The sequence below is a fragment of the Castanea sativa genome, chromosome 3, assembly GCF_040712315.1.
Source record: "Castanea sativa cultivar Marrone di Chiusa Pesio chromosome 3, ASM4071231v1".
In the NCBI taxonomy this organism is placed as follows: domain Eukaryota; kingdom Viridiplantae; phylum Streptophyta; class Magnoliopsida; order Fagales; family Fagaceae; genus Castanea; species Castanea sativa.
In genome coordinates this window covers 49,360,623-49,381,337 of record NC_134015.1, presented here as the reverse complement: position 1 = coordinate 49,381,337, position 20,715 = coordinate 49,360,623, and the positions used below count along the sequence as shown (strand labels likewise).

Below are 20,715 nucleotides of genomic sequence, written 5' to 3'. Positions count from 1 at the left end.
GGCTGTTGAATGAAATATTATTTTATTGTAGTGTTTAAATTATTTTATTGCGTTAAAAGTTAAAATAACTTTTTGTAATGCTAAATAGCTAAAAAGTAGCTCCACCAATATAGATATGCTCCAATGACCTAATTTGAGGTCTCCTTCCAAATGAGCAATTCACTATAACGGCAATTGTAATCTTTTTATGTTATATGGAAAGCCAAGAATTCTTGTGTATTTGGTAATGAACAAGAAAACCAATATATTTTGCCAAGATGAGGCCAACTAGCTCACATTGAATACTCAAAAGCAAAAAGAGAAGATAAGACATGGTTAAGGCATCGAGTGCAACATATTTGGGAGTGCCCACCCATGCACATATGCACACCTAAAAGATCACATGAAAACCATATGTTGAATATTTATTCCCATTGCGTACATTATACGGAATGAAAAGCAGTAGGGTTGTAAAGTTTAGGTTTGTTCATTTAAAATGTTATAAAAAAAAAATTTGTTTATTTAATTTTATTTCGAACGCAAGTTAAGCTTGACCTCATCACTAAACAAAAATATAAGTTAAAGTTTAGTTAATTTTCTTGTTAAACAAGCTCGAATTTGTCCATTAGTTATTTGATTTACCTATTTTTTCCCATATATAATAAAATTATAGCTAAAATTTTTTACCCATCACAAATATATGAATCTTTTACCCTGGACAATAGGTTAATATTATTAATAAATTACAAATAATACTTTGATATAATATTAAGTATTAATCTATCTACAAATTTATACAATCCAATTTCAAAGTCTATATAAGTATATTTTAAACAAATATACATATATAAAATTAATTACGCACAACTTATTTTGTGTACAAATTGTAACAAAAGTTGTTTGTTTTGTTATGGTCTTTAGCGTTTTTAGTTTTACCTTATTAAATTTAATATCCATAATTAAATAGTTTCAGCCTTATGTGGCTAAAACTAGGCATGAGAATTTGGAGTTTGGATGAGCCAAAGCAGTTTAGAGTTTAGACGAGGATGTTGTTTGTCTCATCAACTTGGAAAGGCCAACCAGGCACTCACTCTCTCACCTCCGTTCTATGGCTGCAACAGTTTCACTCTCTTTCTCCTTAGATCCACAACCACAACACCACTACTTTTCCCACTTCAAACCCCACCAAACTCTTCCTTTCACTTCCTCACCTCTTTTCCCCAAATACCCACTTCTTACTATTGCTCACAGACACAACCGCTACGCTTTCAAATCCTCTTCTTCTTCCTCTCCCTCAACTCCTTCAACAACAGCAACAACAAGCTCTTCTTTTCTCGAAGACCCATTTCGAACAGGTCGGTTTCTGAGCAATGAAGAGCTTGAAAAGCTCAAACTCCTCGAGGATTTCAGGTATTGTCAGGAACTGGAATCTGGGTCATTGTGGATTCGGGTGATGAGGGCAGAGGAGATGGACAACACAGTTGCTTTGCTCGCTGAGTCCTTTGCTGAGTCCATGGTTTGGCCTTCTGGTTACCTTTCGTTGTTGAGGTTCTTGGTGAAACAGTACTTGGTTGAGAGACGAGCTCTAATGCCTCACACTGCCACGCTTATTGGGTTCTACAGAGAGAAGGAAAATGAAAGACTAGAACATGAAGAAGAAGAAGAAGAAGAAGAGGAGGAAGAGTTGGCGGGGACTGTGGAGGTTTGCTTTGATAAAAGGGGTGCAAATGCTTCTCCTCCTACGCCTACTCCTCCTAAGAATTCACCTTATATTTGTAACATGTCCGTGGATAAGCCACTTCGCAGGTGTGTTTTTGGTTTTTGGATTTCCACTCTTGCTATTTTTCTTCACCAATTTCTTGTCTTTTATCTCTGTTTTTGTGAATTCAGTGTTTAAGACACAAAATTTACTTGTTGGGGTCTTATGCTATGTTGAAGTCAACATCACGGTTTCATTAGAGACTTATTGTTAGCTACTAGTATAGCAAGTTATATTAAGATAAATAAATAGAGTTAATTGGTCCTATTGATGCTGTTATGATGCTAGGATTTGTGCTTGTCATTACGGCTGTCCCGATGTCATACAGCTAGATGGTCAAGATTGAAGCTGCTAATGCAGATGGTATAGTTGCCTATTATACTCTAAAAGTACCTTGTATAAGGTTTTCATGGTTTCTTAATCCTTGTCTAATTGTTGTAAACATTATATTATCACAATGATGGCATCATCATGTATGCCACATGCATGTTAAATTTCTTCTTATGTAGATAAAACTAGAATTGTGCTTTAACTAATTTGTTGCTAGTCAGGCATTAGAAGCTTTACCAATATTTAAATCCATGTTACACCCATAACATGTTAATTGTTGAATGATTGACATCCAAATTTCTTTATTTATGGAAACCATACTTAATTTACCAACATCCAGAAGTTTATCGTTTGGTGAGGAGTGCTTCAATGTTGGCTACAAGGACCCAATTCCTTCAGATTTCGGAATTAGGGTATAGAATATGGTTCCCCAGTGTTTGATGTGGAAAATATCGAGGGAGAGAAATAGGATGGTTTTGAGGGGCAATAGTTATCTATAGAGAGACTGAAATTCCAATTTGTTGGGTCTCTTTCTATGGGAAGTCTTTGGATGGGTTGGATCTTCAAATATGTGTGATCTTATATTGGAACTTCTGGATATGTAGCTACTTTGGTCCAATTTTTCCCTAGACAAGAGCCCTTTGCTCAGTGGTATGTCTGCTCCCCCTTTAAAGAGTGCATGGGTTCAAAAAAATGAGGTGTCATCCCCTTAGAGTCTTGGACCCTTTATGTCACCCAAAAAAAATAAAATAAATCCAATTGTTCCCTATGTGTCTTTTTACAATATTTTATTTTACACAATTTCTTTACCTATCAAAAACACCCAGAGTTTTAACATTTAATTTGGACATCAGGAGACTGAAAGTTGAAAGACACCAGAAAGTAAGATTAATAGTTTAATACAAATGAGAAGAAATATAATGTATATAGTGGCTTTACAGAAAACTTATGGGAAATCACATGAAATAGTTTTTTCCCATATCTGTCATTTATTACCGTTATTCTAGGAGTAATGGTAGCATATGAGCTAGTCATTTCAGCTTTCCTGATGTCGTACAGCCAGATGGTCAAGACAACAGCTGCTAGGCAGAGTATAGTTGTCTTTCTATTATACTCTAAAATTACCTTATACGAGATTTGCTTGGTTTCTTAATCCTTGTCTTGTTATTGTGAACATCATTCCAGCACATTGATGGCATCATCATGATATGTGACATACATGTTAAATTCCTTCTTCTGCAGATAATAAAACTAGAATTCCCCCATAACTTCCTAGCTGCTACTCAGGCATTATAAGCTTGACCTTTGTGGGAAATCTTGTTACACCCGTAACATGATGACATCCAATTTTCTAAAATCTTGAATCATACATAATTCCTCAGTATCCAAATTTTATCATTCGGTGAGAGGAGTGCTTCAATTTTTGCAACAAAGACCACGTTCCTTCAGAAATAGGTTGTGGAATATAATTCCCCCTGTGTTTGATGTGGCAAATGTAGAAGGCAGAAATAGGAGGATTTTTGCCAAGAGATGTCTATAGAGAGATAGAAATCCCAGTTTTTTGGGTCTCTTTCTATTGGATGCGTTTGGATGGGAGTAGATCTTCAAATATAAGTGCTTCCATAGACTCATTGTTACTGTTGAACTGGTTGGGGAACTTTTTAATATATAGCCAGAATAATCCATTTTCTCCCTCGCCAAGTGCCCTTGGATTAGTGGCATGTCCGGTTCCCTCCTATGAGGAATGTCTGGCTTCAAATCCTGGGAGGGCCATCCCCTTTAGACCCTTCACCTAACCAAAAAGAAAACCTCCAACTATTCCTTTTGTATCTTTGTACAATCTTTTATTTAACACGATTGATTTTACTTATAAAAAAAAACTCCAGGGTTGTATCATTTACATTGGATGTCAATTGTCAAGAGGCTGAAAATTTGAAAAATACCAGAAATTAAGATTAGTTCAAATGAGAAACAGAATGCATATAGTGGATTTACGAAAAATAAATAAATCTTATTTTAATTTTATCTGAATATGGAAAATTTCTGAAATAAAATTTCTTGATGGATTGTACAGTGAAAGGCAGTAAAGTTATACTTGCAAAGTGATGCATGATAAAGTTAGTCACGGTATCCTGTACAAAAATAAAATTTTCTTCTATTTGTTATGAACTGTAATCTTAATTTAAACTTCTCTGGACTATAGTACTAATTTAAAAGCCATAGCATTTCAGGTTTCTAAGTTTATGTTTTTTTTATCTTTCAGGAGGGGCATTGGCTGGCATCTACTTAAAGCAAGTGAGGAATTAATTTCTCAAATGAATTCCACAAGAGAGGTGTACTTGCACTGCAGAACGATTGATGCAGCTCCATTCAACATGTACATAAAAGCAGGTTATAAGGTTGTGAATACGGATAGCATTTTCATCCTGTTGATGTTGCAGAGGCGTAAGCATTTGATGTGCAAGAAACTTCCAGTTCTAAGAAGCCCTTTTGATATGTCAGATTCTGATGAGGAATAAATATGTTGAATGGACTTGTGGATCATAACGTATATCCAAGAGGTACAAGCAATTACTACCATGTATTATTCATATTCCAAAAAATCTCACATCTTCCTGTGCAACATTTACTACTTTCCTCTCTCTCTCTCTCTCTCTCTCTCATACGCACACATGCATGTGACTTGATATGGTATATTCCCATCACTTCTTTCCATTTGATATCTAGATTGTATTTAGCAAGATATTTATTTAAGTTGTAGTTGTGATGATTTGAGATATGAATCTTTTTCTGTTATGTTATTTATATTCCTTTCTGGGGCTCTTTTTGGTTCTTATTTTGCAGGATATATGCCAATGAGGTTGCGATCATCATTCAGCTGGGTTAGATTTTGGCTAGGAGGTGAACCTGATGTTCGAGCTTCTCCTTGCTTATATTATATTATGTGTATGTAGAGTTCCATTTTGTTGCAGGTAAATTGCATCAGGCATCTCTATTTCAATGTGATCTTAGTCCTGTTGTTGTTATAAAAAGAACATGTTACAGTTTTGACACATAATTTATATTTTGTATATATTTGATCTTGAAATTTTAATATAATTTTTTTTTCTCCCAAGCTTCTAACACTAATACAAAATCAAGCATGAATAGTGGTACTGATTTTTCAACTCTTCCTATTACTTTGCCAAAGTTGATGTGATGGTTGAATCATATTTTGCATTGCTGAGTTTGAAATACACATAACTGAAACTAGAAAATATAGATTGTCAGCAGTTTTTTGTTATATTTTTCTGTAAAATTATATGAATTCTAATATCTCATCAATGATTTTAAGTATGGATGTTTAAATTCTCTTTTGAGATTTGCTAATTAATCTGAGAGCACCAATACAGGCAATTCTGATTTAAATAGTTCTTATTCCAGGTCCAAGATTATTTCCTCAATGGAAATCTTATAGCGTTCTTTGGATATTTAGCATATAGTTTTTGATCTTGGTCTATGGCATATAGCACATGCCGAAAATAGAATCAGTGCATAGCATATAGAAGCAAATGTCAGTAAATAAAACATTCCAAAACAAATGGTAATGGTAGCTGACTAGCAGGATACTGGATATGTTAGGAAGTAATACCTTCTTATTGTTGGTTTACTGCCTATGTTCACTTGGTAATACACAACAAAGCCACCTTCCACTTGATCTTGGGTTGTGTTTTATGTGTCTGATAACATGGTTCAAGTGCCTTTTGTTTTTGGTCAGGGATCCTGACCAAATAATTTTGAGTTCATATTTTTGAGCTTGTATGATCACAAGCTTTCTTGGTAGGAGAAATCGTTAATAGAAGAAGAAAAACATCTTTTTATTTACATAAATAGTTGCACCCTGCTGTAAAAACATCTGGTTTTATTAGATCATTCTCAGAGTATGCATAGCCATGCTCATGCCTTTTGAATTTATATGAATAATCACTTGTAGTTCTTTTACACATTCTGCCATTGGGGGTCGCTCACTACTCTCAGTACGGACACAGCGTGATGCCAGGTTTGCAAACATGGCTATAGACTCCAAGGTGTATGAACTTCGGCTCAGCTCAGGATCTATCACCTTACGCATTTTCTTCCGATCATTCAGTATATGCCTTACCTGAAATAGAAAGAAGCATACTTATACCATTGTCATTTTTCAATTGCTAACTTCTTGGAGATTGAGAACCAGAGCCAGTTGCAGCGAGAGGAAAATTTTCATACCTGTAGTACAAGGTTTTGATCATTTGGTCCTTGGTTCAAGTCCACGGCTCGGCGTCCAGTCAGAAGCTCCAGAAGAACCACTCCAAATGCATAAACATCACTTTGTAGAGTTAGCTTTCCTGTCTATTGTCAAAGGAGGCAAATTCGATTCTCAGGGCCCTCTTGTTAGACAAATCCAGTGGAGAGAGAGAGTAAGAGAGAAAGAGAGGTAAAAAAGAACTTAACTTCTAAGGCAAGAATCTATACAAATGATATTATTAAATTGTAAGAATGGACAGGTGCGATATTTTAGAGTTCATAATCTTATAATATGAGATGGGTAGTGTTGAGGGGGGATTGGAATTCCACCTCATTATGTAGGAAGTGTTTTCCGTTTTTGGCTGAATATGTTGGAAGTGTATCCAATACAGTAAGCACATCAAGGTATTATATAAACAAATATAATTAATTACTTGATTTAGATTATGTGAATAGGGTATATTGGGACATTGGTATTCAGTGAGTCTATGTAATAGGTGTATGGAACACTCTTCTCATTTCATATGTATGTGGGGACGGATCTAAAAAAAAAAAAATCCAAAAATCATTTATATAATATTAACAAACTATCAACTAAGATAAATACACAAAATTATTGTTTCTTAATACATTTAGATGCAATCATCTACTAACAGAGGAAAAAAAAATACAAAACACCATTGTATTTTTAATACATTATAGTGCAATCATCTACTCAATTTATAGATTTACTAGTTTTCAATTTATAAATTTATCTAATTTAAAAACATTAATTGTTGCATTATGAGCTAGCAATATGGGGCAGTGGCTGATAATTTTGGAGGGGAGGGGGCCAACTATATATATATAGAAAAAAAAAATTATTTGGGTCGGGGGCCTGGGCCCCTTTGGGAGCCCTTTTGGTCCGTCATTGCATGCATGTGAGATCTGCACACATGGATCTAACATGCATGGGAGAGTGCTGTTGCAAGTTCTTGTTAGACGTGACACAACCACTTATGGCTGGTTTTCAACACATTGATATGGCATCAAAACTTATCAATTAAGGCATTTTTATTTTATTCATCGCATTTGATTTGGAGAAGTTGGGAAATATTCGTATTAAAGTTTGACATGGCATGCATGAAAATCAATGTAAAATCTAAAAAATGGGGTACTAAAATAGAAAATAAAAAATATTCTAAACCTACTTAAGTTATGACACCCTATTTTCTGCTCAACTGGCATAATAGGTGCTTTCACAATACACGAGTCTACAGATTATGCAAAGCTGCATGCACTACATGCATGTGTATCTTCTATATTGTCTAGTGAGTTTTGGGTTTCTACCATAATATGTGTATTGCAATATTTTTTTAAAATTTTTTATTCCTAATTTGAATTTGGTTGCAGACCTGTGAGCAATGAGTTCTTGGAGGATGTATGAAGATTAATGAAACTTTATATGTGAAGGCAAGAGAGAAAAATCTATAATGAAACTTTTTATTGAAGCTTTTGAACATATATTACGATGAAAATTTGCCGCATTTTTCAGTCACATAGATGCATACCGATGTGTACTCAGGATCAAAATAGCCAAATGTACCAAGCACTCTAGCGGTCACATGCGTCTCGTGGCCCTCTGGCATTAACTTGGCAAGCCCAAAATCAGATATCTGTGAAAATTATTAGTCAGTCAATCTTTGGTCACAATCTTAATGGCTGGCCTAAAAGGCTCAAGAGTCCAGAGAAAACTTAGGTGGTAGGTATATACATTTTAAGCACACAAAGGAGAAACAAAAAATAGACACCAATACAAGAGTTTTATAGTTCAACTGGGATTTCCTAATGTTTCATCGAAAATGCGTATTTTTCAAAAAGACGCTAATACATAGTAATCATGACAAAATTCTCTCAAATTTTACCTTGGCCTCAAAGTTGGCATTTAAAAGAACATTAGTGGACTTGAAATCTCTGTGAACAATTGGAATCCCAACAGACGAACTTGAATGGAGATAAGCAAGTCCCTTGGCTGCTCCAAGTGCCACTTTGAGCCGTGTAGGCCAGTCCATTTTTGCTTCCCCAATTCCTAACATAGAGTTGCAGATTAACCAAAAGTTTAAGTAAAGACATTTGACATGAGAATTGGGTTCTCGAATTAATTTGAAACCAACCATTTAAGTGATCTTCCAGGTTCCCATTAAGCATGTATTCATACACCAGAAATCTGTGCTTCCCATCAGCGCAATAGCCTATCAAGGAAACCAGATTTGGATGGTCGAGTCTGCTCAAGATGTCAACTTCTACCCGGAACTCGCGCTCCCCCTCAGCTTCTTTAAATGGCGGCAGCTCCATTTTCTTAATTGCTACAACCTTGGTATTCAAAAGAGAAGCAAAAGTTGATACTAGAATGCCAATATTATACTCCTTTTTGCTTTATCTGTTTTCCTAAATGATATAAGATGTAAGATATGAGCTTATGAAATCTGTTTCATAATAATTATTCTTTATCATCGACTAAAGACTTTAATGCGCTTTTTTTAGTGTAAGCGGATTCATACTTCGACAATAAGAGACTATTAGTAAAGTTAATGATTTATACATTTTCAACAATGCAATCTACGTGACTTTTTCTTTACATTGAGTGGGGAAGATATTACCTACCCCCTCCCTCAAAAAATTTCCAAAAAAACGCAAAGCTAACCATTAATATATCTTATGTTAAGAAAGAAACTTGCAGAACATACCTCTCCTGATTGCAAAGTGCCTCTATAAACTCGGCCAAATCCTCCTTTGCCAAGCAAATTCTCTTCGCTGAATGAATTTGTTGCCTCTTCCATTTCCCTGAGTGTGAAAACTGATCCATGGTGCCTTTTGGTGTGTTGGGGGGTTTGATCTTCAAGTTGCCAAAACTCCACAGGTTTATAAACCCCTGAAAAGTTGAAGACACGAATGTTATAAAACTATATTGTGGAGAAGCAGCAGTAGTAAAAGAAGTGAAGAACATACAAGGGTCTGTGTGATCTTGAGACTTGCTTCTCCGGCGCTTGTTCCACGCTGAAACCAATCCGAAAGGCATAATGGCTTCCTACTCTTTCTGGAATTTGATATAATTCTCTGTTTAAGGATTAAAATGACAGATAATATCACTTAATGAAACGGACAATTGGATGGAGAAACTAATTAGTGCCATGACACCATTGGGGTGTCACATTTACACTAGACAAAAAGACAGCAGAAAATCAATGCAGCCTAATTGGAAGTGAGTTCAAAAGTCTTGCTCAAACCAAAAAAAAAAAAAGGTGAAAATTATATGAGCAAAAAATGAGATTGGATGGTATGAGAAATTGAGAATACTCTCAAGAGTACGTGTAGAGCAAGTGAAGTTAGATAAAAAGAATACTCAAACAACACAATGTTCCAACAACTTGGATTGTGGGAGAGAGAGCTAGAGATGTACTTGAAGGTAAAGAAAACAAAAAGAAAGGAAAAAGTAGGTATTGCTTGCTTACCTTTGGATGAGAAGTGGTGGGGGAGTTTTGTTTGATAAGGAAATAGAAGCTGCAACCTCTACTTCCAATCTTTACTTCTTGATTATTTTGGTGAAAAAAAATTGATGGCTGTTGTGAGGCCGTTTTCATTCGTTTCCATAACCAACCCTTCATTTTCTCTATGACAAACAATTGAAAAAAAATGTTTATTTTTATTACTCTTTGAATATGACAACGTAAGAAGAGGGTCAAAAATGATTTCATTAACAATTTACACATCGATTTCAATCTTCTAGTTTGAAGTCACCAAAAAGCATAAAATATTGGTGGTTAATTAAAGAGCTCTTAAAATTCACACCAAAGTGCAACAAAACATATAGCCTGTTTTTTTTTTTTGGGCTTTCGTAGAAAGGAGGACATTGGATTTGTCTGGTTGCTTATAACATTAATGTGGGTGATTAAAAAGCTTTCTTTAATGGTTAATGGTTAATGGTCTTCTTAGGATCATTAACGATCAATTGGTACCGAGGTTAGCACTGAACATAGGACATGCTTCTAGTTAAGGATGGAACTACACAAATACTTGGGGGCTCATGGCTCCCTAAACTTTCTAATATTTCAAGCTTTGTCCTTCTATTTCAATTTAATTTTTCCACTACCTAAACTTTCTTAATTCTCCTTATTGGTCCTCTTAAGTTTGTTTACTTCTATAATTTAGTTTCACTCCCCAATCTTGAAATTCTAGTTTTTCCCATGCTTGTAGTCTTCTTTACAAAGCTCCAGGCTTGTGGGAAGGGTAGATTATATTTTGGTCCTTAAATTTCTTTTATATCTAATACGTTGATGCCTCCTTACCTCCTTGGTATACTGTAGTGGTTTTGGATCGTAGAACCCTACTAACCAAAGACTGAATATATATGTATATATGGAAATGAACATATGTTGACAAGTTTGCAAAAATCAATAACACTTTCTTGAAAGCTCCCATAAATTGCTTTTAAAAATTTTATGGGATATATGCCATAGGTACGGCCCACCGTGTGTTATCTAATTGTACGGCTCATGTATGTCTTTAGGACATATGTTAGTAACTATTTTAGGAAAATTTTTATTGAAATTTGTTAAACTTTTTGACAATTTTTTCAGTTCTTAATAATTTTTTTTAAAAATGGATTGTTAAATATTAATGTATACCCTAAGGGCATACATTAACCATACCATTTATGTATTACTAAATACTAACTATTATATATACCTCTTGAGGGCGAAAAAATCGTTTACTAAAAGAACCACTAAAAACACACAACCCCCACCCCCCCCAAAAAAAAAAAAAAACCAATGACCACCCTTTTGGGGATTACGCTGAATGCACATTTCATTAATTCATTGAGTGCAACTTTTCTTATTGTGATGAATGCAAATATGGGAACTGGGACCATAGTCCATGTATTTCATAGTTCTACAGCCTTTGATGTCAATGTACGAAATAAAAGGAGTGATAAATATAAATTTGGAGATTAATGATCAATTACTATTTACTCTACAATTAATGATCATGCGGACATCTTTCTGTAAAACAACATAGTTTTCACTTTTCAATCACGGGAACTAAAAATTACATTTCTTTCAGTTCTGGATTATGGATCTACAATAATGTCATTCATGCTACATAGATGCCAGTATTAGTATAGATGCCAGTATTATTAAAGATCAAAGGACTAAATAAATAAATATAGCTTAAACAACTTCATTTGCTAAGATATTTGGATTACAAATGGGTTGGAGTGACTGATTTTGACAAAGTGAGAAACTAAATTGACAAAAATTAAATTTTAAGCTCAAATTTATCAAATCAATATATATATATATATATATATATATATATATATATATATATATATATATTCAAGTTATACCTGGTATAACTCTTGTAAAGTTAAAAATTTTTTACGCCGTAGATTTTCTGAAAGATCTAACGGTTAAAAAAATATCATTAAATGCTATTACTTTCCACTTTATTCCTAATTAATACCAGCAATTTTTTACCATCGCACACCCTTGGTGCGTTGGTCACTCCACATATAAGTGCTTGTGGGGTATGAGGGGCAAGGGCCGGGGTTCAAGTCTCCAGGAGGGAGTTTCACATACATATACACTTAGATTAGGCTAGAATAGAAATTCTATTTTGTATAAAAAAAAAAAAAATACCAGCAATTTTTTCTCTTTCCTTATTTAATGTTTTATTATTTTTCACTTGATTAAAGGCAGACGCCATTTTCAACAACCTAGAAACCATACTAATCTACTTCAGGGCCAATGCACAATAGCCAAAGCTTTTTGTTGGGATGATTCTTATTCTTATTTTTGCCGAAGAATCAGCTCTCTATGGTCTCATTGTTGGCATCATCCTTTCTTCTTGAGCTGGTCAATCCAGAGCTGACTGAAACTAAAAGAGCACATTCTTCTGGGTGGTTGCAGTTGTGGTTGTGTGGTTTATTGCTATTAATTTGGAAGTGTTTTTTTTACTAGAGATTGTTGTGGCTGTGGGTGAGTGCAATTGTTCTACCAATATATGTTTTAGGAAGTTGCCTCGCTATGGTGATAGGATATAGAATTAGAAATTAGTTTCTACTCTTAAATTTTAATTGAGTCTTTTCTTATCTTTGTGATTCGGCATTGTGAGGATTTAAATTTAAAGTTAAAGTTGCATAGAATTATTGTATTATCATTTTTAAAATGATTTGTCCTCGTGCCATTGTTATCTTTATAAAAAAAAAGGCAAAACTTATATACAGTACCTTAGCTTCCCTACTTAAAATTTTTACATCTTTCCAATTTAACAACCCAAGCAAACGGCGTCAAAACTAAATTTTTTTTTTCCTTCTTCCTTCTTTTTCCTGTACTGCAACTGCAAAAGAACCCATGGCTTCAAATCTTTCAAGTGGTAGGATCTATGCCTTTCGCTGAAAAATAAATAGATATCATCATCCAAACAAAAAAGCCCTAACAAAAAAATAAGGAAGATGGGAAAAAAAGCAGAGAGCTTCCTTCAAATCAACCACCCATGACCCTTCTCTTCCAAACCCAAAAAAAGAAAAAAAGAAAAGAAAAGAATATCTCATATCTCTCTCTCTCTCTAGACAAAATAATGAAAGAGGCTGTGACAATGGCTTTGTGGTCATGAAGAAATCAAATTTTCTAGCACTGGATGTGTTCATTTGCACAACAGATCCGTACAAGGAACCACCAATAAAGTTGGTGAGCACAACCTTATCAATCATGGCTTTTGACTATCCAACATAGAAGATTTCGGTCTATGTATCAGATGACGGTGGTTCACAGCTCACTCTCTTTGCTAGTATGGAAGCTGCAAAGTTTGCAAGTCATTGGTTACCATTTTGTAGGAAGGCGAACATAATAGATAGAAGCCCAGAAGCCTATTTTGCATCAATCAGAGGCAACTGGAGATTTGAAGTAGTGGGTTCTCTTGCAGTTGCAGTACAGGAAAAAGAAGGAAGAAGGAAAAAAAATTTAGTTTTAACGTCGTTTGCATAGATTGTTAAATTAGATAGATGTCAAAATTTTAAGTAAGGAACCTAAGGTACTGTACTTAAGTTTTGCCAAAAAAACAAAACCATGGCCAAATCAAGTGGGTTGGGTGGAGAGAGTTTAATGACTCATTTGAAAAGTGGGTTGTTGAAAATGGCAAATGCCCTTTAATCAAGTGAAAAAAAATAAATAAGGAAAGAGACAAAAGTGGAAAGCAATAACATTTAATGATGTCTTTTTTAACCATTAGATCTTTTAGAAATCTAAGATGTAAAAAAAATGTAATTTTACAAGAGTTACACCAGGTGTAACTCCACCACTCAATATTTTTTAATTGGATTTAAATTTTGACAAATCCACCGTTAGATTATATTATCTTTGTATATATGTATATATATATATATATATAGGGTTGGGTTCAAGTTACACCTGGTGTAACTCCACCATTCAATATTTTTTAATGGGATGTAAATTTTGAAAAATTTACCGTTAGATTACATTATCTTTATATATTCTTCATGCTTACAAAATTTCAAGGTGTTCAAAAATTAATAGCTATGTCATCAATTAATTGTTTAAATTCAAGTTTTTGTAGTTTAAAATAATGCATAAAAAATGAGTTTACAGATCGAATGGTAAATAACATCCAATTGACATAAAAATTAGCATGAATGTTAAGTACATATAGGAAATGTAATTCAATGGTGTGATTTTCAAAATATGAATTTTATAACAAGTTATTAGGTTGTGTAACATTGCTTAGAGTTACACCAGGTGTAACTTTAACCTAACTCATATATATATATATATATATAGAGAGAGAGAGAGAGAGAGAGAGAGAGAGAGAGAGATTTCATGTGGAAGAGCATGATGTTTTACCACATAATGCATTCTTTGAGATTATCTTTATTTAGTTCATTGAATTAACCAATGAAGTAAATGCATATATTGTGGGTTCCAATTAGCTCAATTGTTAAAGTCTTTGATGGTTAAATAAGAGATCTAGGGTTCAATCCTTGCCTACACCAAAAACTGATTGATGTCTTGGTCTGATGACAAAAATCGCTTATTAGGAGCAAACGTCATAAGTCAAAACTCTCTAAAAAAGAAGAAGAAGAGTAAATGCATAGATTAAATATCTATAGTTGTAATTTTTTATATTCAATGAATTTATATGATTATTTTTTATAAAATCTATATAAAAAACTATTTTTATTTGGAATAATAATAACTGATTTAGAATATGATATTCTTTCTCACATTTAGTTGCTTTGAAAATGATTGACACAAAAGAAATAAAAAATTAAATATTTGTGAATTCACTAAAATTAATCTTAACCATTTAGATTTCCTAACTTCTTAATTATAGTGACATGTAATATATATGAACCAACATTGTATTATTTGCTTTATGTAATTAAAAATGTCATTAATAGGATAAATACATATTTTGTTATAATACCTATTTTAAGTGGTGTATTAATTATTTAAGTATAATGAAGATTTCGATATTATTTTTCTAAGATTTATATTCGAAAAAATTAATTTAAAATATGATACTCTTGCTCAAATTTAATTGCTTTTGAAACATTTGAAACAATGTCAAACAAAAGGAAAAAGAAAATGGCATACAATCAAAATGATATTTGCATTCTTTTTTTTTTAATTTTTTATAGGGATATTTGCATTCTTGAATGGGTGTGACACATACCTAAATATCATTTTTTTTTAAATTTATAAAATAAAAAAGAGGAGGGAAAAAAAGAAGTAAGAATTCTTTAGGGCCCGTTTGGTACATATGTTTAAAAATTGAAAATTGTTGTTTGAAAACATTTGTAGAAATACGTGTGGGTGAAAAAGTATATAGAAATACGTGTAATGTTGTTTAAAAACTGAAAATTATTGTTTGAAAACACAAACCAACACCCCCTTAATACTTCACACAGCACTAGAAAATTTTTCAAGAAAGAAGGCATGGTTCGAACTTGAGCGAATCCTCCTCCAACCCCACACTTCTAAAGATTTGTCCTAATAGCCAACAAACCTTTCATTTTTCTTGTGATTAATATATATATATATATATATATATATATATTACTTTTTTTTTCATACAAGATAGAATTTTTATTCTAGCTTAATCTAAGTGTATATGTGTGTGAAGCTCCCCCCTGGAGACTTGAATCCCAGCCCTTGCCCGCCACACCTCACAAACACTTATACTTGTGGAGTGACTACTGTACCAAGGGTGCGCGTGTAGGATAAATACATGTTTGTATCTCATACAAAACATACGCAGCGGAAAATTAACGGATCTACTTCATTCACAATAGACAACATGCATTATGTAAATTTCTGAATTCAAGAACAAGAGAACGTACTTTAGTGCGGTGAAATTCAAAAACAAAAGACTAGAAGCACTTGGGAACACTTTTAATCTTCACTTCAATTCCATTAACGTCCAAAAAGTGTGGTCTCTCAATTAGTTCAAGGGAGAATATAAGAATGGTTTTTTCTTACACATACACACCATTTCACAAGAGTGTTGTTAGCTATTTAAAAATTTTGTATGTTTCTCCATTTGTATCTAACTGATTATCTAATTGGGCTGGCCTTTTGGGCCTTTCCAATTGGGCTAAATGTGTGGCTTGGAGTGGGACCAAAAAGGACCAATAAGACACTAGCTCTAATGGGCCTTGGGCTTTTCTGTCAACCCTTGACAAGTCCAAAGTTATCATTAACTATATTTAATACCACTATATAAATATAGTTGCACTCTAAGCCTTATTTATAAATTATATCCCAAGACTTTATTGTACATGCAACCCCTTCATAAAATATTCGTAATAATACAAAGTCATAAATATAGACTGCCACTTTGAAGATTACTACATCTTAATTTCTTGAGTACCCGGTTTAATCCTTTAAGTTATTCATCATATATTTATGAAATTCAATTTCACAAATATATACTTTAGTAACTCCTTACTAAAGTGATTAGGCCTAACATTTCGAATAACCAAACCCATTAAACTTATCTCAAAGGAATATTTTATATTTCCGTTAAGAGATTATGAATTCCATCTTGAGAATATATGTTCTATCAACACTAAATGTGGTTGCCCAACATACTGAGGTTTTGATTGTGACTTTGACCTCACTCCAGATATATCAAAGCAACTTACACTTAATGATCAAGTCCATTATTCTCTCAGGATTAAGAGTTTATGTAAATAGAAGTAATGAGATTTATTATTCATTTGACAGTCATTAGAAGAATAATAAATCTCACAGTGGTTCTGTTCAATATGCCTTAACTCTTAAAACATATTAACATACCAACTAGAAATTTCCATTTCCTTGATTAAGACAAATCATATTAGTTGATATGTTATAGTTTTCGTAGATGAAATGCCCAATTTCATTACCGACTACGAATTAAAATTCTGAGTTTACAAAAAACTTGTGATTTATATCTTCTATGACTAAATCACATAAATCACATACTATGCATCTTATGGACTATATGATAATGTCCAAATATTTATGTTACCATTATTTTTAGATAATAATAAAACAACTTTATTAATCACAACATAAAGTCATACAGAATGTTATAAAATAGGATTTAAGGGCACACATCCTAACAGCGCGGTGGTGTGTTTCATTTTTATTATATCACCCCTCTCTAATATCCTCTCATTCAACATATCATTAAATTTTATTCACTAAATTTATTTGTGAAAATAAGAATTGTATCTTTGAAGGTGAAAGTGGTATTTATGAATTTATTTAAAAAAGTTCTCTTATTTTAGATTAAAATGCTTTCTACTTAAAGGATTACTAAACTATATTTTTTTAATGCTTGTTTATGTTTTTATTATTTTCTAATAACCTTATAAAAATTATAAAAATTCATTTTAAAGCTTTTTTTTTAAATTTATGCATATTTTTATTCATTTTTGACAATATTTATAATTTTAATATCTTTATTTGTGTTTTAATTAATTATTAAATTAATTATGAAATCATTGCAGTTCAACCTTAGTCAAACTTTAAAAACCTTGAACTCTCTCCTTTACTAGTTTTTTGAACGGTCCGGATCTGAAAACCATGATGGAGATCAAAGTGTTCTTTGCTTAGGATGTTGGTATAAGGGATATGGCAATCGAGAGTGATTCCAAGATTGTGTTTGACGCTCCTTTGGGTTTATGTACCCCGCATATGATTGTGTATTTGTGTCCAGTATTCTGATAGGTGTAGTCCATAAACTTCAGAGCTTAGCTCGTCTCCCATGTGAAGCGGTAGGGTAATAGACTTGCACAAAAAATAGATAGCTTTGATAATTATGAAACTTGAATAAAAGAAAATCCATCACTGATTGAGTAAGTTATTACTCGTGATTTATTGAATTTATTTTCTTCATAATAATAAGTTTTTCATTAAAAAAAACAAACTATGTGTAGCTTTTGAACTTTTTAAGTTCTAAACATAATTATGTATGTAAATGAAGTATTTCCCTATGGGTATTTTAATAGAAACTAGCCACACAGTTTTTTTTTTTTTTTTAATCCCAAAATTTTTCATTAATTATAACCCGAGGCTTATGTGTTTGTCCAATGAATTTTATTTATTTGCCCATCATTGAAATAAATATTAGTGTGTTGAAACTCGGCAGCAAAAAAAAAATGAATCAACCCATGAAATACTGACTTGGAAGTTGTTTCAATGTTCATTTATTGGTGCTAGGTCACATCACAATCTTGTTTATTTTGGGATTGGCATCCGCATAGAATTTACTGGACAAATATTGTAGTTTAATTACCAGATTTAATTCCATTTAAAACTTATGAATGCACAAAAAAAAAAAAAAAAAAAAGAGATGGCCAAGAAACTAAAGCCAGTACAAGAAAACCACTACACAAAGGTCACTTTACAATGATAGAACTATGGTACTCGAGTGAAACCAAGTTAATAGTCTGATTGATAACATCTTATTTAGCTGAAACTGAAATTTTTTGTTAAAAGTATAGAAAAGAAGTTAAAAGCTAGCTGAATCGTATAATGAGACTCATGAATAGTACCAAAAAGAAGCTAAAAAATCAAATAAGCGAACTTTTCATCACATTCCAAACAAACTTTAAATATACTATCATTTTTCCCTATGCAGGGATGGAGTCACAGTACCCCAATACAAGCCATTAATTCATCTTATGAATTCCAATCCTATGTGATTATTACCAAGCCATTAGATTAGGCTAATACTGCAAAGAACGAAGGACAAAATTATTAAAATTTCTGCTGCCTCTAGTGAAGTAAAAGTTAGGAGATTATTAAATGTTGGATTTGGTTTAGATTTAGTGCATTGGTGCATTGAACCCGGTCATATGGTGACACGTGTCCAAAAGTCGATACATGTCACCTTCTCAACTGGTCGAGTGTCATTGGACACTGGACCTATGCCTGACCTTTAAATGTTAACCTTTATTATTTTACTAATCAAAACTTCAATTTAAATATGAAATGTCGACAAAGTAGCAATTTAGCATCATAGGTCTAAAAAATACAACAAATTGAGAATGTGATATAGGAAAGCCTAATCAATTTTTTAGGTCATGCACACATAGTGACATAGATGACATGTTGACAAGGCAAAAAAAACAATATAGAGACACAATAAAATTCACAATATTCTCAAATTAGTCTATCTTTATAATAAAAGCGGCAATGCCGCTACAGTGCTTTTGCACTGTGCATCACTGTAGCGGCAACAGTGTTTTGGTTTAGTGAGTTTTTTTTTTTTTTTTTTTTTTCTTTTTCGAGTAATCGGTTTGTGTAATGCGCGCACAATGCCTCGGCACTATGCATCCAATGCAAAACACTGTGTAGTACTGTAGTTGCAACAGTGTTTTGGGTTTTTTTAGTAATTGTTTGTGTTTTTTTTAAAAAAAAAATTGTTGTAAGCCGACATTTATATTGTTATACTGACATAACAAATTTCACAATATTTTCACAATTACTGACGTGTCAATTTCTTACAAGTCGAAATAAAATAATAAAATATGAGACTATAGCCAACCAGAAACTAAAAATAAATATTTTAAAAAAATTTACAACACTTATTGTTATCACAATACACTGTAGCACTGTAGCTACAACAGTGCTTTGATTTAGTTAGTCATTTTTTTTTCAGTAATCGGTTTGTGTTTTTTTTTTTCTTTTAAATATTGATGTTAGTTGACATTTATATAGTTATACTGACACAACAAATTTCACAATATTTGCACAATTATTGACGTGTCAATTTCTTAAAAGTCAAAATAAAATAATAAAATATGATACTGTAGCCAACCACAACTAAAAATAAATGTTTTAAAAAAATGTTACAACACTTATTGTTATCACAATATTTTCACAATTGTTGAGATCTCAGTTTCTTATAGATTAAATAAAAAAATGCTAAGTCCACAACATTTTAACATTAATTTCTATAGTGCCTAAAGTTTTTTTTTTTCCCAGTAATCGGTTTGTGTTTTTTTTTTCTTTTAAATATTTATATAAATTGGCATATATATTGTTATATTGACACAACAAATTTCACAATATTTTCACAATTATTGAGGTACCAATTTCTTACAAGTCGAAATAAAATAAAATAAAATATGAGACTGTGATCACAATTGAAAATAAATATTTTGAGAAAATGTTACAACACTTATTGTTATCACAATATTTTTATAATTGTTGAGATCTTAGTTTCTTATATATCAAATAAAAAAAATGCTAAATCCACAATATTTTAATATTAATTTCATAACAAATCATAGGTAAGATATTATTGATAGATAGCACTGGAGCTAAACTGCTTTTGGTTTATTCAACTGGCACTGTAGCTAAATTTTTTTTTTCATTGTGTTTTTTTTTTTCTTTGAAATATTTATGTAAGCTGGCATATATATTGTTATACTGAAATAACAAATTTCACAATATTTTCACAATTATTGACGTGTCAATTTCTTATAAGTCAAAATAAAATAATAAAATATGAGATTGTGACTAATCACAACTGAAAATAAATGTTTTGAGAAAATATTACAACACTTATTATTATCACAATATTTTCACAATTGTTGAGATCCTAGTTTGTTATAGATCAAATAAAAAAAAATGCTAAGTTCACAACATTTTAATATTAATTTCTATCGTGCCTAATGTTTTTTTTTTTCCCAGTAATCAATTTGTGTTTTTTTTTTCTTTTAAATATTTATGTAAGCTGGCATATATATTGTTATATCGACACAATAAATTTCACAATATTTTTACAAATATTGAAGTATCAATTTCGTACAAGTCGAAATAAAATAATAA

The 20,715-nt window shown here is 32.3% G+C and overlaps 2 protein-coding genes across 4 annotated transcripts; one reads left to right on the top strand and one right to left on the bottom strand.

Annotated features, from left to right (window-relative positions):
* Positions 1-983: 983 nt before the first annotated feature.
* Positions 984-6,232, top strand: LOC142629799 (GCN5-related N-acetyltransferase 5, chloroplastic). Of its 3 annotated transcripts, XR_012843122.1 has the most exons (4): positions 984-1,785; positions 4,332-4,629; positions 4,913-5,040; positions 6,097-6,232. XR_012843122.1 is itself a non-coding variant. In XM_075803838.1 (3 exons), exons 1-2 carry the CDS (start codon positions 1,088-1,090, stop codon positions 4,585-4,587), a joined length of 954 nt encoding a protein of 317 aa, XP_075659953.1. In that variant the 5' UTR covers positions 984-1,087; the 3' UTR covers positions 4,588-4,629; positions 4,913-5,195. The 3 variants fall into 3 exon arrangements, 2 of the variants coding, with proteins under 2 accessions (XP_075659953.1, XP_075659954.1); XM_075803838.1 differs by lacking the exon at positions 6,097-6,232 and having other exon boundaries at positions 4,913-5,195; XM_075803839.1 differs by lacking the exons at positions 4,913-5,040; positions 6,097-6,232 and adding an exon at positions 2,027-2,101 and having other exon boundaries at positions 4,332-4,464.
* LOC142629798 (putative serine/threonine-protein kinase PBL28) lies at positions 5,916-9,745 on the bottom strand. Its single transcript, XM_075803837.1, has 7 exons — positions 9,320-9,745; positions 9,058-9,242; positions 8,485-8,683; positions 8,236-8,399; positions 7,882-7,986; positions 6,314-6,436; positions 5,916-6,209 (listed from the first exon to the last, which is right to left on the bottom strand). Exons 1-7 carry the CDS (start codon positions 9,387-9,389, stop codon positions 5,973-5,975), a joined length of 1,083 nt encoding a protein of 360 aa, XP_075659952.1. The 5' UTR covers positions 9,390-9,745; the 3' UTR covers positions 5,916-5,972.
* Between the last annotated feature and the right edge of the window lie 10,970 nt (positions 9,746-20,715).